We start from the raw sequence: 20,016 nt of genomic DNA, 5'->3' as shown, positions 1-20,016 counted from the left end.
GTCATCTGCCTTGCTGAGGGTGCACCCATCCATGTCATTAACGAAGATGATAGTAACCCTGGTCCCAGTATGGACCCCTGAGGGACACCACTTGTCACTGGTGTCCGTCAGGACTCTGAGCTGTTGACCATTACCCTGTAGATGTGACCATCCAACCAATTTCTTATCCATCAAACAGTCCACCCACTGAATCCATCTCTCTCCAATTTAGAGAGGAGGATGCGAGGAGCTGTGTCTAAGACAGAAATTTTCAGAAATGCAGTAAATGACACCTGTAGCCCTTCCCTTGTCCGCTGGTGGAGTCACTCCATCACTGAAGGCCGCGAGGCTGGTCAGACAGGATTTGCCCTTGGTGAAGCCATGCTGGCTGTCCCCAGTCACCTCCCTGTCCTCCATGTGCCTTAGCATAGCATCCAGGATATTCCCTGGCACAGAGCTGAGGCTGACAGGTTGGTAGTTCCCATTCTGTCATCGGTGTTTGTTTCTTTCTGGTTCCAGCTTACTTTAATCCCAGGTTCTGCTTTCTAAATTTATTTCCTTGATTTCCTTCAAGTAATCAGCTTTTTCCAGGAGTCCTCACATGAGACTTGAGAACAAATTGGTGCTCCCAGTTCTTCTGCCCTGGGATTGCTCTCTTTCCCCCCTGTTCAGTAGGGAGTCCCTTCCATTAAGTATTGTAACCTTTCTTGTATGCCTCCTCTTTGCAAATTGCTGAAGGTGAAGACTGGGAAGTCACAGCTTAAGTAATAAAGCTCCAATTAAACTCAAGAAAACAGAACTTTTCGTGGGTTTTTATTGGAATTTGCATGGAATTGAGATAATTTACTGTCCTTTGGTCATTCAGTGTTTTCTTGTCCACATAGCCACAGTGTCCTGATTATTTTTCTATGTTGTTTGTTTGTTACCACAGAAAATTCCCACAATATTTGATATCGTATTTACCCATATATTTGCAAAAGGGAAAAAACATGTTGCTGGAAACTGCAAAAAGCAAGTCTGTAACCTATACATAGGGCTTATTATATGTTCATATTGCAACCTTCCTCTTCACCCACCACATTGTAAAACTGGACCGGGGAAAAAAACCCAATATACCTGAAAGTGACTGGCTTTGAAGAGAAAGTAAGTGGTAATGGCTTACATATTGCAAATACTTCTAATGAACTACAGACTCCTGAGTGATTCTAATATCTGCTTACCCAGATCTCACAAGAAAGCTATTACTCAGTATTCTGCTTCTTTCTGCAGTTTGTGTGTCTTGTTTGGGGGTGGGTGTGCTTTTGAATTTTGTGGGGGCTTTTGGTTGGGGTGGGCTTTTTTGTTTGTCTGAAGGCATGGAACATAGTATTCAAACTCAACTGTTGTTTATCCTATCATGTGGTATTAAATTCAGCATTGCCAGTGTCCTGTTCTGAGACAGGGGCAGAAGGGGCATCGTTTTGCCTGCTCTCCAGAAGGAAAGTAGAAAATCTGTTCCTCTCAGATCAAAATAAATGGACTTTTTTATGGTGAAAAAGATGTCTTTGCATGGCATGCCATGGGCTGGAATTGTGTGTATATTGCAGAGAGTATCCCTGTTTTAACATGTAATACAACGTGAATTCCTGATCTCCTTTGCTGAAACAGAAGTACTGTGTAAGCACTTACTCGTGGGGTTCTTCTAGGCTGGGGGAGTGCCAGTACCTGTCCTGCAGCAGTGCCACCCCAGCTTGGGCCCTGGAGCTGTCACCAAAGTGGTGTGAGGGCTGTTTGGAGTGCTGCCCTGCCCCTGGGCCCCAGATACCAAATTCACCACCTGCTGCTAGGTTGCAGCTTGGTTAGAAGGCTGGGAGCTGCAGCACTCTGCACAGGGTAGCAGTGCTAGGAACCTCACCACGGGGTGGGGGGGGTGGGGGATAGGAGAGAGGCAGGATGAAGGGCTTAGGGAGGTCACTTCTTTTAAGGAAACGCTGATTTCATTTGCTTAATAAAGCCTTAGGGGGTGCCAGGTAATGAAGGTGATATTAATGAGCTCTGACTAATAACAGCCCCATGGATGTGAAAAGCTTGTACCAAAGCACCACCTCTCTCAGTGTTGTTGGGAAACAACACTGTGTGAATGTCAATTGGAGTTACAAGCAGGGATCTATAGACCTAGAAAAACATTTAAGGAGGGGGGCAGGAATGCCAAGCCAGAGTACTTTTTCTTCAGCAAGTAAATACCTTGATTTGTTGCTAATTATTACTGGAAATACAAGCCTCTGTGGCTGAAATTGTTTTTGCTGCTAAAGCATAGGGCCAAGCCCTAATGCTAAATTCCTAATTGTTGAACAACAGTTTTCAAAAATCTCCCACAGGCATGATAGTTGTACATGTTTCTGAAAGCAAAAAGTGAGATGATTTCTGTGGCACATCTAAAAAAATCTAGTCAATGGTGCATCTGTTGTTAAGTGTGAGCGGTCTTGAAAGTACCACCGTGCCCTCGTTGTTACTACATAAGCTATGAAATGTTTGAGAATGTAAATCTCTTAAGGACCCTAAACATGCCCTATTCAGGCAGCTGAAAGGATGCTCCATGCTGTCTTTATAAATGGGTCTGGTTGCCGGCAGAAGGTGGCAAACTGGTGTTTATAAGTGCGGTCATGCATGTAAACCTCAGCTATGAACTTCGTTATGTATGTCCTTATAGAGAAAAAGCCAATGCTTAAAATAAACAGTTACAGTACTGACTCTGTAAGCCGCCCCCGCCTGTCTCTCCGTGTGTGACTCCTTTAGGGCGGGCGCTGCTGCCGCAGCCGCCCGCTCCGGGGGCAGCCGCCGCCTTCCTGCCGGCGCCGCCCCGCGCTCCCGGCGTTCCCTGCGCTGCGGGCCCGGCGGGATGCGCTCCGTCAGCTACGTGCAGTGCGTGGCGCTGGACTTCGCCGGCAGCCTCTTCCCGCACGCCATCTGCCTGGGGGACGCCGACAACGACACGGTCCGAGCCCGGAGCCCGGGGCGGGGCGGCCGCGGGGCAGCGGGCCCGGCTGGGGGTGCCCGCGGGGCCGCCTCGGAGACGGGGCTGGGGGGAAGCACCGCGCGGCTGGGGCGGCCTCAGGGCAGGTGCCAGGAGGAGCTGGCGGGGCTTCCAGCCCCCGGGGTGACACACGGGGCTTGGCGGGCGCCTGAGCGATGTGAGGGATGCAGGGCTTTGGTCAGAGCCTCCCCGGAGTTCCCCTGCAAAGGGAATGTTTGCCGGGCTGCAGCTGGTCCGGGCTTCCCTCGCCATTACGCGTGCTGGTCACCCCTGGTGTGGCCTGGGTGGCGCAGAGCCAATTTCTGCTCCCAAAGGGAGACAGACACTCACCTGTCACAGTGGTGGGGATGTAGGGGTGCTTTGCTGGGCAAAGCGGATCACAAACAGGGTAGAGCCAATTCTCGGTGTCTCTTGACCCGTGTGATGGATGGATGTGCATTGGGAGTGTTGCTATCAGCCCCAAAAATGGATGTTTTTGATTTGCCTGTAACTAGGAGGAGGTTAGCTTAACCAGCTATATGTGAAATGTTTCTTCTCCTCAACAGTCAAGGTTTTTTACAGCCTTATCCTGAGGGGTGTAGTGGCTAGCAATGCAATAGGTGATTAAAGGGATTTCCCCATTAATAGTTATGTTGTATAGGGTAAGGTGTGCAGGGAGTTACGATATGCACACCATTTAAATACAGAGGCATGATGCAGGAGATGGGATGATGGGAGTAGGCTCATCAGCATGGGTGGTTGGTGATTTTTAGAAATCTTCTTCAAAGAAATAATCACCGTTCTGAAATACCCCTTACCCCTTCAGCAGTGAGATTGAACATCCTGTGTAAATCTGTTGAAAGTGTTCTTGCACTGTCATCCTGTTCCTGGATGATTGTATTTTTGTCATTGCCATCATCTTCCTTAGGTGATTCAAGTCAATCTAGATTGAAGGATGGAAGATGGAGTGATGATGATTAGCTGAGCAGGATGTTAAAACAGTCAGTGTCACGACTCTGAAACAGTGAGTGGAGAAGCAGTGGGTAATGGGATGTTGCTCTAATGAGCCATTCTCCATCTCTTTTACCTGCAAGAATAAAATTAGGGCTTGTATATTTTCCCAGGCCTTCCATTTTGATTCAAGATTGTCTCTTTAATTTGTTTTGTTTTGCTGCTTCTTCCCAGAGAGTGATTTTTATATATGAATTCTGAGATTATCGCTGTTGAAGGAATACTGTTAATGTAATTGTGGATTTCTTCCTACTTTTCTTGTACAGCTGAATGAACTCGTGGTGGGAGACACCAGTGGAAAACTCTATGTTTACAAGAATGATGACAGCAAGCCCTGGGCTGTGCGATCTTGCCAAGGAATGGTCAGTTCTTGACAAAATTTCTAAATGGTTGGGCCTTTTGGTGTATGTGCAGCCAGCTATCCTCGTCCTTTGCCTAGGAATATGTAGGCTAGAGAGGAATGGCAGCCAGAACTGGTTCTGATGTCTTACATGTAATTATTCAAGACCCTGCTTTTGCCCACAGCCCCATGGGCTGTAAGTGATGAGGAAATCAATGGACAAACATAGAAACTGGCCTTCTGTCCCACCTTTACCCTGCTCTGAGCACTGTGGGTTTTGCCCCAGGGCTCTGACCAGTTGTGTTTCTGTCCCTTGACTCTGCTCTGTTTGTCCTTCAAAAGGCTGTTTGGAGTTCAAGAGATGCTTTATGTGAGAGGGGAGGGGGTAGGGCAGAGGTTTATCCCAGGGTGCTGGGTTGGGTTGCCTTCTCTCATGGATGGCCTTGTTTTCTTTTGCAGCTCACATGTGTCGGTGTGGGAGATGTGTGCAATAAAGGAAAGGTGAGAGGAGCCAAACCTTCCCAGCTGTGTCTGTAGGGCATGTGGGAGCTGTTTAGGAGATTAAGGTCATGTCATGTGCTGAGTGCGGAGGAGGACAGATTGCTGGTGCTTTGTCTCCAGGATCTTTGCTCTGAGTTTTAGCACTACTGTTTTAAACTGTTCTTCTGTTTATATGTAACTGGTATCTTTCTGTGAGCCTTATGTGGGTTTTAGAGATCAAGGGAATCCATCCTATCTTCAGAGAGCACTTTTGATTTCCATCTGCCCTTGTGAGAGCACCACAAGGCTTTGGTGGTTTGAGGGTTGCTCCTTTTGCTCTGTGGCTTTTGCCCTTCTTGTGCTGATGTCTGCTGTGGGCCGTGGTCTTTCTGCCACTTGGCTGTGTGCATTTAAGGTCATCTGAACAAGACTGAGACACAGAATAGTCTGGACTCCCAAGCAAATTCCACCGGGTCTACTATGACTCCTTTTGTTGGATTGCTGTTTCTGGGGGTTTAGCCAGGACCAATGAGTCCAAAGGTCCCAGTTTAGGCACCCTGCCCGAAATAGTGTAGCTGTGTTTGCTTCAGTGGGGAGCAGAGCTGACGTGGGCATTGAGAAGGCCACGCACTGTTTGAGGGTTGCACACATATCAGCTTGATACCACAGTCTGACAAAGATGAACAAGAAGCTTGGACCCTGCCAGTAGCAGAGTAGTTTGTGTGCTGGCCAAAAACCTCCTGTTCCCTCTGTAGCAGGCATTGATCTTGATTGATCTACCCTTGTGTCTTCCTTTGCCCTGCTGTGGGACAGCTTCTGCACTTTCTAAAAGAGGAAGAATCAAAAGGTTTTTCTCTTCCCTCACAGAATTTCGTGGTGGCGGTGAGTGCAGAAGGCTGGTTTCATCTTTTTGACCTGACCTCTCTGAATTCAAAACACCCAGATGCTTCAGGCCACCATGAGTTGGCAGGGGCAGAAGAGCAGAAGCCAGTGTTCAAGCAGCACATTCCTGCCAACACCAAGGTCATGCTCATCAATGACATTGGTGAGCCACAAAGCTGGTGTGGGAATGCAAGGTGAAGGAGTTTGTGTGTGATGTTGGGGGCACTTGCAGAAGGAAATTACTGTCTTGCTGAAACAGATACTCCAACAAACCATAGCCAAGTCATGAAGGAGAGAAACAAGAACTTCATGAATGTTTCTGAAGTGCAAGTTTTCATTACAGGGTTGGGATCCTCAGGGATGCTAACTGTAGAAGCCAGCAGAGTGGTTTCTGCATGTTTGGGCTGTTAGGGCTTGAGAGAGTCCCTCTGTCTCTCTCTCTTCCCTACAGATGGAGATGGGAAGTGTGAGTTGGTGGTGGGTTACACTGACAGGGTGGTCCGTGCCTTCCGCTGGGAGGACTCATCAGAGAATTCAGACCATGTCTCTGGGCAATTGATCCTGTTGAAGAAATGGCTTCTAGAAGGTCAGGTAAGGAAAAAAGGATGTTCAGAGCAGTACTTGCCACACAGTCTTCAAGAGGTGGCTTTTTCAAGAGAAGAAGCACAGAATCTCAGTCCTATGAACAAAACAATTGTCATGTTGATGGCTTGAAAGATTTGCCCAGTGGTTTTTCTGTACATGCAGAGCAGCTGGTGGGTTGGTCTGGGAAACAGTTGCTCTTGCCCGGTAAGAGAGCGTTAGTGGAAATTACCAGTGGTGTTTTAAAGTGGCTTTTGGTAGGGAACCAACCTTTTACTGAACTTGGACATTTTGCTTCCAGCTGAATTTGTTCAGCTGCTGCTCAGCTCTCTCAGAAGATTTGCCATATTCAGATTTAGTTTAGAGGAGCACTGTAAACCTTTCAGAGTTCTTGACTCTATCCTTGCTTTTCCTCTGCCACTGTAGGTGGACAGCCTGTCTGTGAACCCAGGCCCTGGTGGCTCACCAGAGCTGATGGTGTCACAGCCCGGCTGTGGCTACGCCATCCTGCTGTGCACCTGGGACACGGAGCAGCGGGACGCAGCCGCGGGAAGGGACGGATCTGCCGCGAGCAGGTGAGGCTGTTCCTGCAGGGGTACATGAGCAGGTGCCACTGTGGCTGTGTGTTCCAGGGGACTGCCACCACACCACTGTTGTGAGGTGGGAGGTACTGTCACTGTCCTTGCTTCAGTGGCCTGCTGTGCTGCTGGTAGCTCATCACTTAAGCCTGCCTGTACCCAAGCTTCCATGAACACTCTTCATGTGTCTGTCGCAAAGATGAATAGTGCTGCTTTCCTTGTATCCCACTCTCTTCTTGAATTGGGCAAGGAGAGTGGCAAAACCAGCTCACTGGGGGGGCTGGTTCTGGGAGCTAAGGTAGGGAAATGAGTGACCTAGATCTCCAAAGGAAGGTCATCAGATTGCAGGGTAACAACTGAGAGACTGGGCCAAACCAAATTCATCTGAAACCCAGGATAAAACTGGGCTCATTCACCTGTTTTCTGCAGGTGAGGCAATTAGAGGTTTTCCTAATGAGACCCCTGGCAGCCAGTGCTGTAAATCACAACCAGAGCAATCAGGATGAGCAGTGAGGTGCTTGTTACTGTCTTGGTGCTGGAAGAACCCTGGTGGGGAATTTGGGTGCTTCTGTGGTGTTCTGTGAGACTTCAAGGCAGACACAAAAAGCTGCAGCAGGAGAGGAGCTAGGCAAGTCTCCTTGATGTTTTAGAGAACTTAGTGGAATGGTACCCTGCTAACCAGAAGTCAGGCCCAGATGTGGTCTCTCACCAACCTGTTCAACCCTAGGCAGACACTTTGTGAGTGAAAAGCAGCCAGGCTTATATGACAGTAAAGACAAAATGGTCTTTTTTTTTTTTCTTTCACTGGAATACAGGCCTTATTGGGTTTTTTTTGAGCTCTTTCCTTTTTTTTTTTTTTGATGCATCAAATCATTTTGGTTTTTTTTTTTAAACGTTGATGATGAGTTTCTTTACTACCTGGGCTGGCATGCATTTTTTTCCTTTATCATTAAAGGGATAAACCTGTTCACAAACTCGGTCAGTGCCTGGATTTGTAGAGCTTTGGAATACTCTGCTCCTGAGATTGTTCTGAGACAGTCCCAGGCGTGGTTCCCTAATTTTTCCCTGTTGTCTTTCTCCTTTCCCCAGTGAGGCCCCTGTTCGAGATGTGATTCTACATCAGACATCTGGACGGATTCACAACAAGAATGTCTCCACTCATCTGATTGGTAGCATTGCCCGAGGTGAGAGATCAGCAGCTTGGGAATCTCCAGCCCAGCAGCTGCCCCTGATGGTTTTTCAGTATGTCAGTCCAGGATGAAATCAGATTTCCTGTGGTAGAAAAATAGCAGTGAGAGGCAGCTGCAGGAACAGAGGGATCTTGGCTTCTCTTAGCCGGCTCCCAAAGAAAGACAGTTGGATATTTGCACATGAGCTTTTTACAGCCTTTGTCCTTTCCTAGGTAGCCCTTATCCTTCACTCAGCACAAGAGTTTCTCTGCAGCCTCTGCTGACCTGCATTTAGTCAGTTTGAATGGCTGCTGTGCCATGCTCCTACAGATGTCCTTGATCCTTGTTTCTGCATGGCTGCAGCTGATGCCTCCTTCTCATTTCCTAGATGCATCTCTCCTCTCCCACAGCCTCATCTTCGTTCTTGGTTTCCAGCATTTGAATCTCAATTCCTGGTAGCTATGTGCTGCTCCTCCTTCTCCTGTGAGGCCCCAGCCTCTCCAGAGCTGCTTCCATATTTCATCTGTATCATTGTCCTCTGTCTTCTTCCACTGTGTTGTGTTCAGCTCTTGTATCTAAAATCTGCACAGCTGCCAGCTTCTGTCAGCCCTGACACACTGCTCTAGTGTCCAGACTTTGGTTGCCCGCTGCCACTGCTTCCCTCCTGTAACTCCTTGTGCTCTGACCTGTGCCTGGTGCTCCTGCTGAATCCTCCTTTGGTACCTATGGAGAGTAAGCACCTTTCACTCACCCTTGGGGTGTGTGGGCATAATAGAAGGCAGAAAACTCCCAGTGGCGATAACTTTCTCTTGCATTTGCTGTGCCCAAGTATTGCCCCCTGCAGTGCTGTCGGAGAATGATTCAGCCTGTCCAATGTAATTAGAGTTTTTGGAGAAGAGCAATCCACTGAACCCCAGCCTCTTCCCCTTCCTTAGAGGACCTTTCCTGCCCAGTTCCTAAGCTTGTCATGTTTCCAGCATCTCTGATGCTGCTGTCAGCAACATGGTCAACAGAGCATGAAATCAATTATTTCACTGCATATGAAGCCTTGCATGTATTGAGAGATGTCTGTGAAAAATGGAGGCACACAGAACAAGGGATGAAGAGCAGGCTGTAAAAAAGCCCATTGATGTTGGACCATCAATAAAGAGCTGAAGAGTGCCATGCTGACCAGTTTCCAAGAGGGACACAGCAGATCTCTTGGATCAGAGCCTGTCTGGGTGCATGTCACTAGGGGCAGTTAAGCACTCAACCAGCGGACTTTGCTTTAGGCTGATCTGCAGAAACGGGGTGATTTGTAACCCGGGAATGTGCAGGGGGTTGTAACTTGGAGCTGTCTGTGGGCACTGGAGGTAGGCTCACATTGTTAACCTACTCTGGGGAAACTGCCTGCTTGCTTTCAGCTCTGCTGGCTTGCCCCTGACTGCCAGGTTTCCTGGGCTCTTCCTCAGGGAGCCAGTGTCTCTCCTACATTGTTACTGAAAGGATTAAATGCAGCTTTAGTTGAATACAGCTCTAGTCCTCTCTTTCTGAGTGTCATATTTTTAAAACTTGGCCTTGCATGTCTTTTCTTTTTTTGGTAGCTAGGTAGAGAGTTTGCTGAAGGGCTGAAGCAGCCCAGTGGTCAGGGGACTCTCCTCTTCAGCTTTAACTAGTGACGTTTGTCAGTGTTGTCCTGCACACAGCTGGACAAGGAAAAGAGGCAGCATGGATCAGCTTGCTTTGGATCTTTTTAATTGTTTTCAGGAGAGGGCGGGGATGATGTTTATAAAATGGCATCAACTCCAGTAATTTTCTTTTGCACTTACAGGCTCCAGTGAGAATAGTGGCTCAGGTCTCTTTGCCCTCTGTACTCTGGATGGTAAGTCCTGCCACTGTCCTGGAGGGAGACCTGTGGGGCAGCCAAGGTCTATCACCAATTCAAAGCAGGGAACCAGGGGGTCAGTGCTTTTGATTTTTAAAAGAAAGGGAAGCTAGGCTTCGGAAACCCTTCAAGGGTCAGGCAAGAGATTTGATTCAAAGACTCCTTCTGCTGACCTATTTTATATGAAGGCATGGAGGGCACTCTGAGGATAGATGCTTGTTTATGTTCCACTTTCTCATGGCCAATGCCCCCTGCCCAGTACTGCCACAGTAATAGGAATGTGGTAGGTGGGGTCAAGTGTCCAGTATGGATTTAGCAGCCAAGACCAGGCCTGTGCTATTAGGAGCCAACTCTCAGCAACCCTAAGTGTTGAAGGAGTAGGGCCTAGCATTACCAAACATCTTGCTCCCTTTTACTGTTTTCAAGATAGTTGCTTTTTTCTTTCTTCAGGAACACTGAAACTCATGGAGGGAGCAGACAAGCTGCTCTGGTCTGTTCAGGTTGATCACCAGCTCTTTGCTCTGGAAAAGCTGGATGTTACAGTGAGTATCTGAATAAGGCTAGGAGAGATGAAGACAAAAACTCAGCATGGCTTTGTGTGTGTGAATATGAATTTAGGAAGGGCAGAGGGAGTATGACTCAGCTGGAAAAGGCTGGGATTATCTCAGGATGACACAGAATGTTCTGACTGTGGCAGTACATTCTGCACTCAGGTCAGTCTGCCCAGCTGCAAGAGGTTGAGCTGTCTGTCTGTTAGACGCAGCATCCTTTTATCCATTCATAAACTTTTGTCCCCAGCTGTTCTTCAATCTTACTGCAGAGCTGAATGGTTTTGCTCACTGCTAATATCCTGATTGTCTACAAGCTCTTACAGTACCTAAGGATTGCCACAGAGAAGAGAGATGAGCTCCAAGTGCAAAATGTCTGCATGAGGTGTCCAGAAGTGACACCCAGACATTAGTGTTCTGTCTCTGAACAAGCAAGAAAGATTCTTGGCTGTCCCTGGGAGTAGGTGATGTCTGTGTAATACGCAATCTTCTGGTTCCTGCAGGGCAATGGGCACGAGGAGGTGATTGCCTGTGCGTGGGACGGTCAGACGTACATCATTGACCACAACCGGACTGTGGCCAGATTCCAAGCAGATGAGAATGTCAGTGCCTTCTGTGCAGGTGGGAAGCCTGACTGCAAAGGCAGCCCTCACAGCATTTTCCCCTCAAAGCTACTACCCCCATCGGGGAGACCGAGAATCCTTTGTCTGCCTGCAGTGGGGAATAATTTCCCTGTGTGCATACTGCAGAAGGCCCAGCTAGTCTTTCCTCTGGTGGCATCTGGGAAAAGTAAGGGTGAGAGGAAGTGATGCTAAGGTTTGTCTTTAGTAGTTTGGGGTTTTTTTCTTGTCCTTTTTGGAAGTGCTGCAGTGGTCTCTTGTCTTGCCCACCGTTTTTTTAATATGCGGACTTCTAAGCTGTTCTAAAGTGGAGATAATGAGCCTGAGCTTTGGCTCTGCTCAGTCCCTTCTCTCAGACCTGCAAGAAGCAGCTTGCAAATCCCCAAGCTTCATGCAGTTCAGGACAGCTTCTTGGATTTTCTCAAAGGGACTTTGTATACCAAGCCCATATCTCTGCCCAGGTGCTTGCTGTTTTCAGTTAGCAGCTTTGGTACCTTGTCATGAAATGTCAATTGCTTGCTTTCTCTATCCTTTTGGAAGTAGTCAGATCTCCACACTTCTGCTTTCTGCAGGCCTCTATGCATGCAAAGAGGGGAGCAACAGTCCCTGCCTTGTTTATGTCAGCTTCAGCCAGAAGATCTACATCTACTGGGATGTGCAGCTGGAGAGAATGGAGTCCACCAACCTGTTGAAAATCCTGGATTGTGACTCAGAGTTTGGAAATCTCCTGCAGCAGCTGGGTATAGGTGAGGGCAGAAAGAGCAGAGGATGTACAGAAAGAAAGAGAGGAAGGGGCTGCTGGCAGATGAAGTTCTGGGAACCAGAGTTCCAGGTATTTCTTAAGGAAGAGGCTTTCATACTGCTTGATGAGAATGCCTAACAACTGTTTTTCCTCTCTTTTCCTTAGACAGAAGCGATGTTTCTGCTGTCAAAAACCTGATTCACAAAACACTCTATTTTCCTGAGAAATACCATCTCAGCAGCCCCTCGCAGGACCCTGCAGGAACAGATTCTTCTGCCCACTGCAGTGGCATCCAGGATCCCTTATAACAAGTGACATGAAGCTGCCATCTTTAATGCAAGCGCAAGCTCTTCTGCAGATGGAATTGGGCATCTGATGGAGATGACTGTTCTTTCCCTGTCTTGTCAAAAATTCCCAACAGGAAAGGGTCTACAGGCTGTGAAGGGATGTTCTTGGGTTGCCTGAATGTGGTGGGCTGGTTTGCCTTTAGCTGAGGGAACTATGAGAACAGGAAGGGCCAAGGATCCTGCACATAGGCCTTCTTTTGCCAGTTTCCATATTCCTGGCTAACTAAAGTGCTCCACTGGTCACTGTGAAGGAGCACTGAGGTCACAGATGGAGAGAACAGCTGAGCTAAGTGTCCATTTTAACCTAGTCTTACAACTGCTCCAGTGAATACTTTGGAGTTCTTAGCAGGATCACAATGCAGGAATTGCAGATGGAATTGAGTTAGGGAGCAGGCACAGGCATTCTCTCCCACTTAGGTGTATTTAGAGCCATGCATTGTTGGTCTTTGCTTTGCTGCTGCTCTTCTGCCAAGCAGTTTCTCACAAATCCTGTTCTGAGGAGCTGGAGACATGCACAACTTGCACTAGTAAAGTTTTAGAGAGGTACCAGCTCCAGCAAACTCAGCTCTAGTCAAGAGTCATTGCTTGTTTCCATCTTCTTGGGCAGGGTGATCCCAAAGAAGGCTGTGACTTAACAAAGCAGCTGTGAAGTAGTCAGTAAGACCAGCCTGACTTAACTGTGGATCTGTGGTGCTATGAGAGCTTGGCCATCCCACAATAAGTAGTGGACATGCCACTCTTGCCTCTTGTTGTGGAGAGTGTCATGCTTTGAGTCCTGCACAACTGAAAGAGGTGGGCTGGAGGTGGTGTTCCACTGGCTGGCATGAGGAGTCTGGAAAAGGGCAGCTCATTTGCAAAAGCCCAAGCATGAACCTGTCCATATGCTGTTGTTATTGTGCTTTTCCCTCTCTTAGCTTGTCCCTCACCTAACTCAGCTTATTAGGAAAGGGGCAGCAGGCTTACCTGCTGGCTTGCATCAGTTATCCCCTCCTGCTTGTGTGATGTTTTATTGGACGCGTGTAATGGATGGAGCTGTCCCTTCGCCCGTACAGCAGCCTGAGTCACAGCAGATACAATTCAGTGATCTGGAGCAAGTGGCAGCTTTTGAAAATCCTGCAGGCAGTTGAAAACCTGCTGTGCTTTACTCTGCAAAATACCCAAGGGCAGCCCTAAGTGGGAGAAAGTGCTTTGTATAGAGAAAAGGAGTGTCTTACCCTTGGGTCAAAGTGACTGTTGTTGAAGCAGCCCTGTATGGTAGAAGGGCAGGATCTTTGCATAATTAACCTTAGCTGTTCCTTGCAGTTTCCCTCTGTAGATTTATATAGGCTTTTCACAGGACAGTGCTGTCCTCTGTGTTTGGTAGCAGTGAAAGTTGAAGCATGGAGCAGTGAAATGGTGTGACCTGCTCTGTACCTGCTAGCTTGCTTCTCAGGCTGCTGTATCTTCTGACTCTTAACTGCAGTGGAAGTTTCTCTCCATTTTAATGGCCTTGCTGAGAAGCATTTTTAAATGTTCCCCTGTCATACTTAAGTGCTTGTGTAAAACTGGACCCTTCAGGCAGGAGCTTTCAAGTCATAATAGAGCTTATTAACAGTGGTGTTAAGAGCAGCAAGGCTTGAGTCTGTGAGCTGTGGAGAGCCAATACCACAGGGACCATCTATTTGTGGGCTAAAGCAAGGAGTTGTCCTGAAGCTTGTCAGACCTAGACTGTAACCTCAACAAATTGTCAGCTCTTGTGATACTGAGATGTGCAGCCACCCATCGCAACAGGAATCATCACCATTGCTTCTGGCAGATAGGGCCTAGCAGGGAAACAGGATGGCCTATACTTGTTTAACAGAACAACTCAGTGCTGTCTGTCCATGCCAAATATAAACCTTTATTAGCAACACCAAATATAAACCTTTATTAGCAACACAAGCACAAGGGGTGTACAAATGGGTGCATATGGCTGGAACTGTTTTTTGCAAAACAAACTTTGCTGTACACGTCAAATGATTTCCAAGAAAGGAAGGTCAAACTGATCCACTGTTGGGCTATTAATTGTTGAGAAAGGATGGGAAAGGGTTACTGAGGGAGAGATGATGTTTTTCTAAGAACCATCTTTAAAAGGAAGTAGGGCAAAAGCATGGCAAATGTTGGGCAGGGCCCTTTGTGCACCCTAACCCTCTTTTGCTGAGGATAACATTGTTGTGTGCTGTGCAAGCCCAGGCAATGCACACTATGAAAAGCAGAGGTGAGAAAATACAGACACTACAAAAACATCTGTTCCCCAAAACTTTTCAGCTCTTAAAAACCATTGGAGAGGAAAAATACTAGCATTTGAGGGCTTCCCCTGACAGTTTTATATTGCGTGCAGCACATCATAACTTGCAGATGCATTTTGCTCCTGTGCCCCTTGCGCACAAGAGGGAATGAAAAGTGTCTACAGAAGAATTCATTGAACATCTGTACCATTCCTTGGCCAAAAGATGGCTTTCCTTACTTTTTCCTGCCTTGAACTCCTTAGTGCCAAATACTTCCTCAAGTCAGTGCTTCAGGCTACTTTCACTGGCAACAATTTTTCTGTGAGTGTCCATCCTCTCAGGAAAGGAGCCACTTAAAGCTCTGTCTCTGGACTGATGGAGTTACATTTTACTTTCTTTGTAACTAATAGTGTGTTTGTCCTTGCCAGCAGACACAAGCCACAGAGTTGGAATTAGAAGTGGTTCCTTCCCACACAGCAGAAAACGTTGTTTGCTGTATCCTACTCTGGCAGATTGGCATAACCTGCTGGTGCTGTGAAACTTTTCAGCAGGGCAGGATTTGCAGGACACCTTTGTATGTCCCAGTGCCAGCACACAGCACATGAGGAGTCTGACAGTATTCTCAGGCACTGGGGGTATTTGCAGATAAATGATTCATGGCTTTGGTTCTGATGCTCAATTTAATAGCAAAAAAATTAAGGGAGAGGGTTGCCTTATTTTCCTGAGACAATAAACCCGCTGTCCATCCCTGCCCTCATTTTTGTGATCTTTCTGCTATACTTTAGTTATTTCTATAACTCTTCAGGTGTATCCTGGCATGTGCCAGTGGAATCTCTTGAAAGGAGGATTGAATGCAAACATATGCATGCGGCTCGGTGGTCTTCAATTCCATAGCTCACCTGCTGGTAGTGAAAGAAGGAGCATACCTCTGGGAATATGGATGGCTGTAGCTCCCATTCTGTTCAAAACCAAGTGACCCCAAGCTCCTGGAAGTGGTCCTGATTATGGCTTTGGCAGAGTGCATGTTCTCAGGAAGGACAAAAGTCCTCTCCCTACCCCTGGGCGTATTGCACTCTATTCCGGAGGTTTGCTGTGGCAGATGTTTCCCTGCAGGCTTTTCCACAACTGCTGTGCCCGCTGTATTAGAAAGCAGCCCTGATAGGAACTGACCACCGAGGTGGTTCAAAGAGATTATCCCTAAAATAATAACATGCCATTGTTTATATTGAAAGGACAGGCCTCATCATGAGGAAGCCAGTGTTGGACACATTCAGGATGTGCCTGTGTCCTGCTCTGAGCTGGCAGTCTGTACTGAACTTCTACTTTCTGTATGAAAGTGTTAGCATTTTTTGATCTTCAGTGAAAAAGACTTTTAGATTATTCCTTTGTTCCCTTTATCTCCCAAAAGCAATAGAGATGACTGGAATTGGGAGTAGGGAAGTCTGTCTGTATAACAGGCTTTTCCAAGAGAAGCTACAATTAAGACAGTCTTCAGCCTTGCCAGGCCACTCAAAAATTCTTTACTGTGCTCCCCAGTGTTGGAAGACTTAAAAATTACTATGTTTGTAGATGGGAGTTGAGTTGGCTTCTTTGAGATGTTGTTAAGTCCTATTTTACATTCACCTGTTTTAAAGCCAAGACTTCTTTCTTTCACAATGGAGGCTGTGATTCAGATGTAATGACACAAAAGTGCTTTGGGGAAAGAAAAATGTCTTTGGGCTAAAATTCAGAATACGTGTGTTAAGTGCAGTCACTTTATGCCAAGTAACCTGGGGAGATGAGAACTCATCAGGAGCTGTGTTGATGAGGAAAGCAGGTACTGACCCTGTAGGATTGGACTGTGATTTAGTGAATGGGTTAAAGTGAGGTGTCTGCTGTGGCATCATGACCTGCAGTTCTCATTTCGTCATATAAATGGGGTTTTTTTTCTGGAAGCTCTACCTGCAGCAAAGCTTGATGGGGAGATTCCAAGATAACTGTTGAAAGAGACTTCTACTGCGTGGATCTGTGTGTTCAACTGACATGGACAGGAGGAAGGTGAAGAGCATGTCTTCTGCCCTGGAGCTGATTTCAGAGCTGAGAAAAGAACTCACACTAATTCAATGCTTTCTTGGAAACATCCTCTTTGTGACTGAGAATTTATACATGCAGTTGTTTGCAGCAAAGAGGAAAGGCTGACAAGATTGTGGCACAACGTGCAAGTTATTAGCAACCAGGGTACAGGCAAGTGTTAAAAGGATTATCTAAAAAGGGAAGAATTCCTTTTTGAAGGAAATTTGTCACTTACCAGTGTGAGCAGAAGGAAAGGAGGATGCAAAGAAGGAGTTGTTAAGCAGAGAAGAGGGGAATAGATAGGACTGGAGATTTTCACCTATTGTAGCACATTAATTCACAGAGGAGCCTGAACTGTTAGTGATTTAGGATATGAGGCATGTGAACAACAGAAAGGCTTCAGAAGGATTGGAGGATGTTCTGAATGTGAGCAAAAGCAGTTATTCCAAGACAGACAGGTAGGACAGCACCTGGTGAATTCCAGCAGCAGCTAGTGTGCAGGTGTCTGCAGGGCTGCAAGTGACAGGCAGCAGTCAAAACAGAATTGTCAACTCGAAGTCATGGCAGTTTTCTGTAGGATCCCATCCAACATTCTTTTTAAATCATTGGAAGGATTCCTGTTGGTTTCAGTCTGAAGGCTCCTACTCACCTACACCCTTGCCCTAGCCACAGCCCAGCTGCAAAACTGACACCAGGCACCACTCTCACAAGTGGCCAGGACTTAGAGCTGTTGGTGGCCCTCTCCTTCCCATGCACTTATGGGCACCAGCAAAGCCCAGCAAAAGCCCTGTAGTGCTCCACAGGGAAGCAGGGCCCCATATGGGTCTCACAAAGCCTGGCAAAAGCCCTGGGACACACTGGAAGGCAGCAGAGCTCCTTGCAGGGCTAGGCAAAACTCAGCAAAAGCCCTAGGGCACTCTGGAGGGCAGCAGGGCCCCTTGTGGGAACAACAAAAGCCACAGATAGGGTTAGGTGGTTGAGGTTAGGTGTAGGGTTAGGGGTTAGGTTTTGTTGTATGGTTTGGGGTTTAGAGTTAGGGGTTAGGTTTAGGCCTTGGAGTTTAGGTTTAGGGGCTGGGATTAGGTTAATGGTTAGAGTTTAGAGTTGGGGATTATGGTTAGGTTTTGGGATTAGGGTTTATAGTTAGTGTCTTTATGTTTTGGGTCTAGAATCAGATAGTGTTGGGGTTACAGGGTTAAATTTAGGGGCTTATATTTAGTGTTAAGTTTTATAGTTAGGGGGCGTTGGTTTGATTTAGGGGTTAGGATTAGCATTAAATTTTAGAGTTTGTTTTAGGAGTTAAGTTTAGAGTTAGGATTTAGTGCCTTACGGGTTAGATTTAGGTTAATTTCTAGGGTTTATTGTTTGGGTTAGGGTTAAAGTCATTTTTGGGTTATGGTTTAGAGAGGTTTTTTTAATAGATCATAAAAATTAATGATTAATAAGGTTTATAACGGACATGGTGTCTTTATGTATAGATTATTTGCCCTTGTTCCACATGCTGTTTTTAGAGGGCAGTGAGAGTTGGAAACTGGGTGAGTTGGTGCACCGAGAAACAGGTGTTTCATCTATCACAAACAAGATCTTGTCTGCAGAATTGGCCCAGGTACCACACAGACTGCAGCTAGAACACAGGATGGTTTAGTACAAGTGTGAACTGTCCAGACCCGTGGGTTTGAGAAGCCAGTCAATCATGCAAGTGATACAAACCCAGGGGGAATTACTGGTGCTTTGGAAGACAGGCTCATTGAGTAGGCGTGTTTCCTGACTAAATGAGAGAGCCGTTGGTGTCACTCGAGAGATTCATGGAAAGCAGTTCGTGCAGCCAGAAGTAGTCAGATGCACAAGTAGAACAGTGGTAAAGAAGTCAAGGAACAGATCAGAAGCTGCAAGATACGATGACTAACAGTAAAAGTCTGATGCTCCTTGTAGGAGGAGCAGATGCCAGTCACACCAACTATCACTGGTGAGTGAATCCCAAATCGTATCAGCCAGGTTGTACTCTGCTGTCCTTAGCACATGTTAAACTACAGTGTACAGCTGTAGAGAAAAGAACTAACCAAAAAAAAGGGCAAAAATGTGTACAAACATTTTTTGAGAAGCACAACAGAGACAATGAGCAATTTGATACAAAAGGAAGAGATTCAGTGGTGTTTAATCCAGGAAAATAGGCAAAATGGGGTTGTCATGACATTTTGAGGGTGGATAAAGGTACATTGTGCAGAGTTTGGACAGTGAATCAGTAGCCATGAGGCATGGAACAAGCCCTGATCTAGTGCATCTTTCCTAGAGCTAGTTAAGAATAGACGGTATTTTTAATACAGCTAAGCTTTAGGATGGAAATTAAAAAAATAAAAAAAATTAAATAAACCCAGTTGTTACGTGACTTAAACACCTTTAACATTCCAGATGAGTTCACAGTTCTCTAACCTGAGCTGATACTACAAGTTCTCATTTTGTGCAAGAGAAGCAAAGTTGACGGGCTGTGTGATGCCAGGACTCGAGGCTGATGATGTGTCTATGTTTAATCACTGGATATCAAGTTAAAAGAAAGGAGCTGACAGAGCAGAAGACTTGGTGCTGTAGTTCATTGCAGTGTTTAAACTTAGTGGCAGGATCTCTGATGAAGCAGAAGAGGGAACAGGGATGCAGCTGAGGGAACAGGGTTGCAGCTCTGGCAGCTGGAGTGCAGAGAGGAGTGGCCTGGCCAGAAGAACAGGGTGTGCAAGTCTGGTTACAGGGTATAACACCAAGAGATGGTAAGCATTGTCATTCATATAATACAGCTTGGTGCCCAGGAATGCAGTGGCAAAGCCCAAGCCCCTGTCAGTGCTTTAGGCATCTACACTCAATATTTCTGCAAAGGTTTCTTAGAACTGAGAACTCAAACTGTTCTTGCTGCAAAGTTTTCCAAGAAAATACTTCTGTTCTGCTCTGAGCAAGAGAAAAGCAGCAAAATCCAGATTCCCAGAGTGCAGGCGAGGGGAACAGAGCCCTTCCAACCAAGAAACAGGAGTGGTGTATGCTGGCATTGAGGCAACAAGAAGGGAAACATTCATAGCAATCTTTGGAGGTCTTCGGAGAAAACGCGGTTCTCCTGTCAACAGAACGACTGGAGATCCTTCACAGAGACTCTCTGGTGAACAGAGTGTATTGTAAAGTCATTAAAGGGGTAGCATAAATTTATTACAGAACCAGAAGTTGGAGTGACTAGGGCCAAATAGCAGAACAAGAACAAAATGCCCATTCGGCACATCAGGACAAGCAAGAGGGTCCACTGAAAGGAGGGGTATCTCAAGTTGAGGCACTCCCAGAGACAACAGCTTCCAGCACCCGCTCCCCTTTTTCTCACTCCTCATTGAATGCCTCAGCCTAGAACTCAGCAAGGTTAGGGGCATGGGAGCCTCACCCTCATCTCTGTCTCATGGCAGCAAGTCTTCAGACATGGGGAATGCAGCCAGTCACTGACCAGGCTCTTCAGAGGCGTGTAAAAAAGGCAGCTCCTGACTCAGTGCTCTAAATCTCAGGACTCCTTCCTCCAAGTCGATGCAACACTAAAGAAGGAGAGAGACAGTTATTTGCTG

The 20,016-nt window shown here is 46.8% G+C and overlaps 2 protein-coding genes across 4 annotated transcripts in view; one reads left to right on the top strand and one right to left on the bottom strand.

Moving 5' to 3' along the window:
- Positions 1 to 2,817: 2,817 nt before the first annotated feature.
- On the top strand, positions 2,818 to 15,132 carry ITFG2 (integrin alpha FG-GAP repeat containing 2). Its single transcript, XM_032098891.1, has 12 exons — positions 2,818 to 2,953; positions 4,249 to 4,344; positions 4,782 to 4,823; positions 5,670 to 5,847; positions 6,136 to 6,275; positions 6,693 to 6,841; positions 7,934 to 8,028; positions 9,824 to 9,874; positions 10,328 to 10,419; positions 10,929 to 11,046; positions 11,618 to 11,791; positions 11,953 to 15,132. The coding sequence occupies exons 1-12, from the start codon at positions 2,858 to 2,860 to the stop codon at positions 12,093 to 12,095; spliced, it is 1,374 nt and encodes a 457-aa protein (XP_031954782.1). The 5' UTR covers positions 2,818 to 2,857; the 3' UTR covers positions 12,096 to 15,132.
- The window catches only part of NRIP2 (nuclear receptor interacting protein 2), a 20,405-nt gene continuing 14,376 nt past the window's right edge, over positions 13,988 to 20,016 (bottom strand). For 2 of the 3 annotated variants that reach the window (XM_032098892.1, XM_032098893.1), the window contains one exon: positions 13,988 to 19,986. In XM_032098892.1, coding sequence (XP_031954783.1) covers positions 19,894 to 19,986 — 93 coding nt within the window. In that variant the 3' untranslated portion in view covers positions 13,988 to 19,893. The remainder of the gene's footprint in view (positions 19,987 to 20,016) is intronic. The other variant, XR_004238149.1, reaches the window with a different exon arrangement.

Source organism: Corvus moneduloides, chromosome 2 (genome assembly GCF_009650955.1).
Source record: "Corvus moneduloides isolate bCorMon1 chromosome 2, bCorMon1.pri, whole genome shotgun sequence".
NCBI lineage: Eukaryota > Metazoa > Chordata > Aves > Passeriformes > Corvidae > Corvus > Corvus moneduloides.
This window is presented reverse-complemented; position numbering and strand designations above follow the sequence as displayed.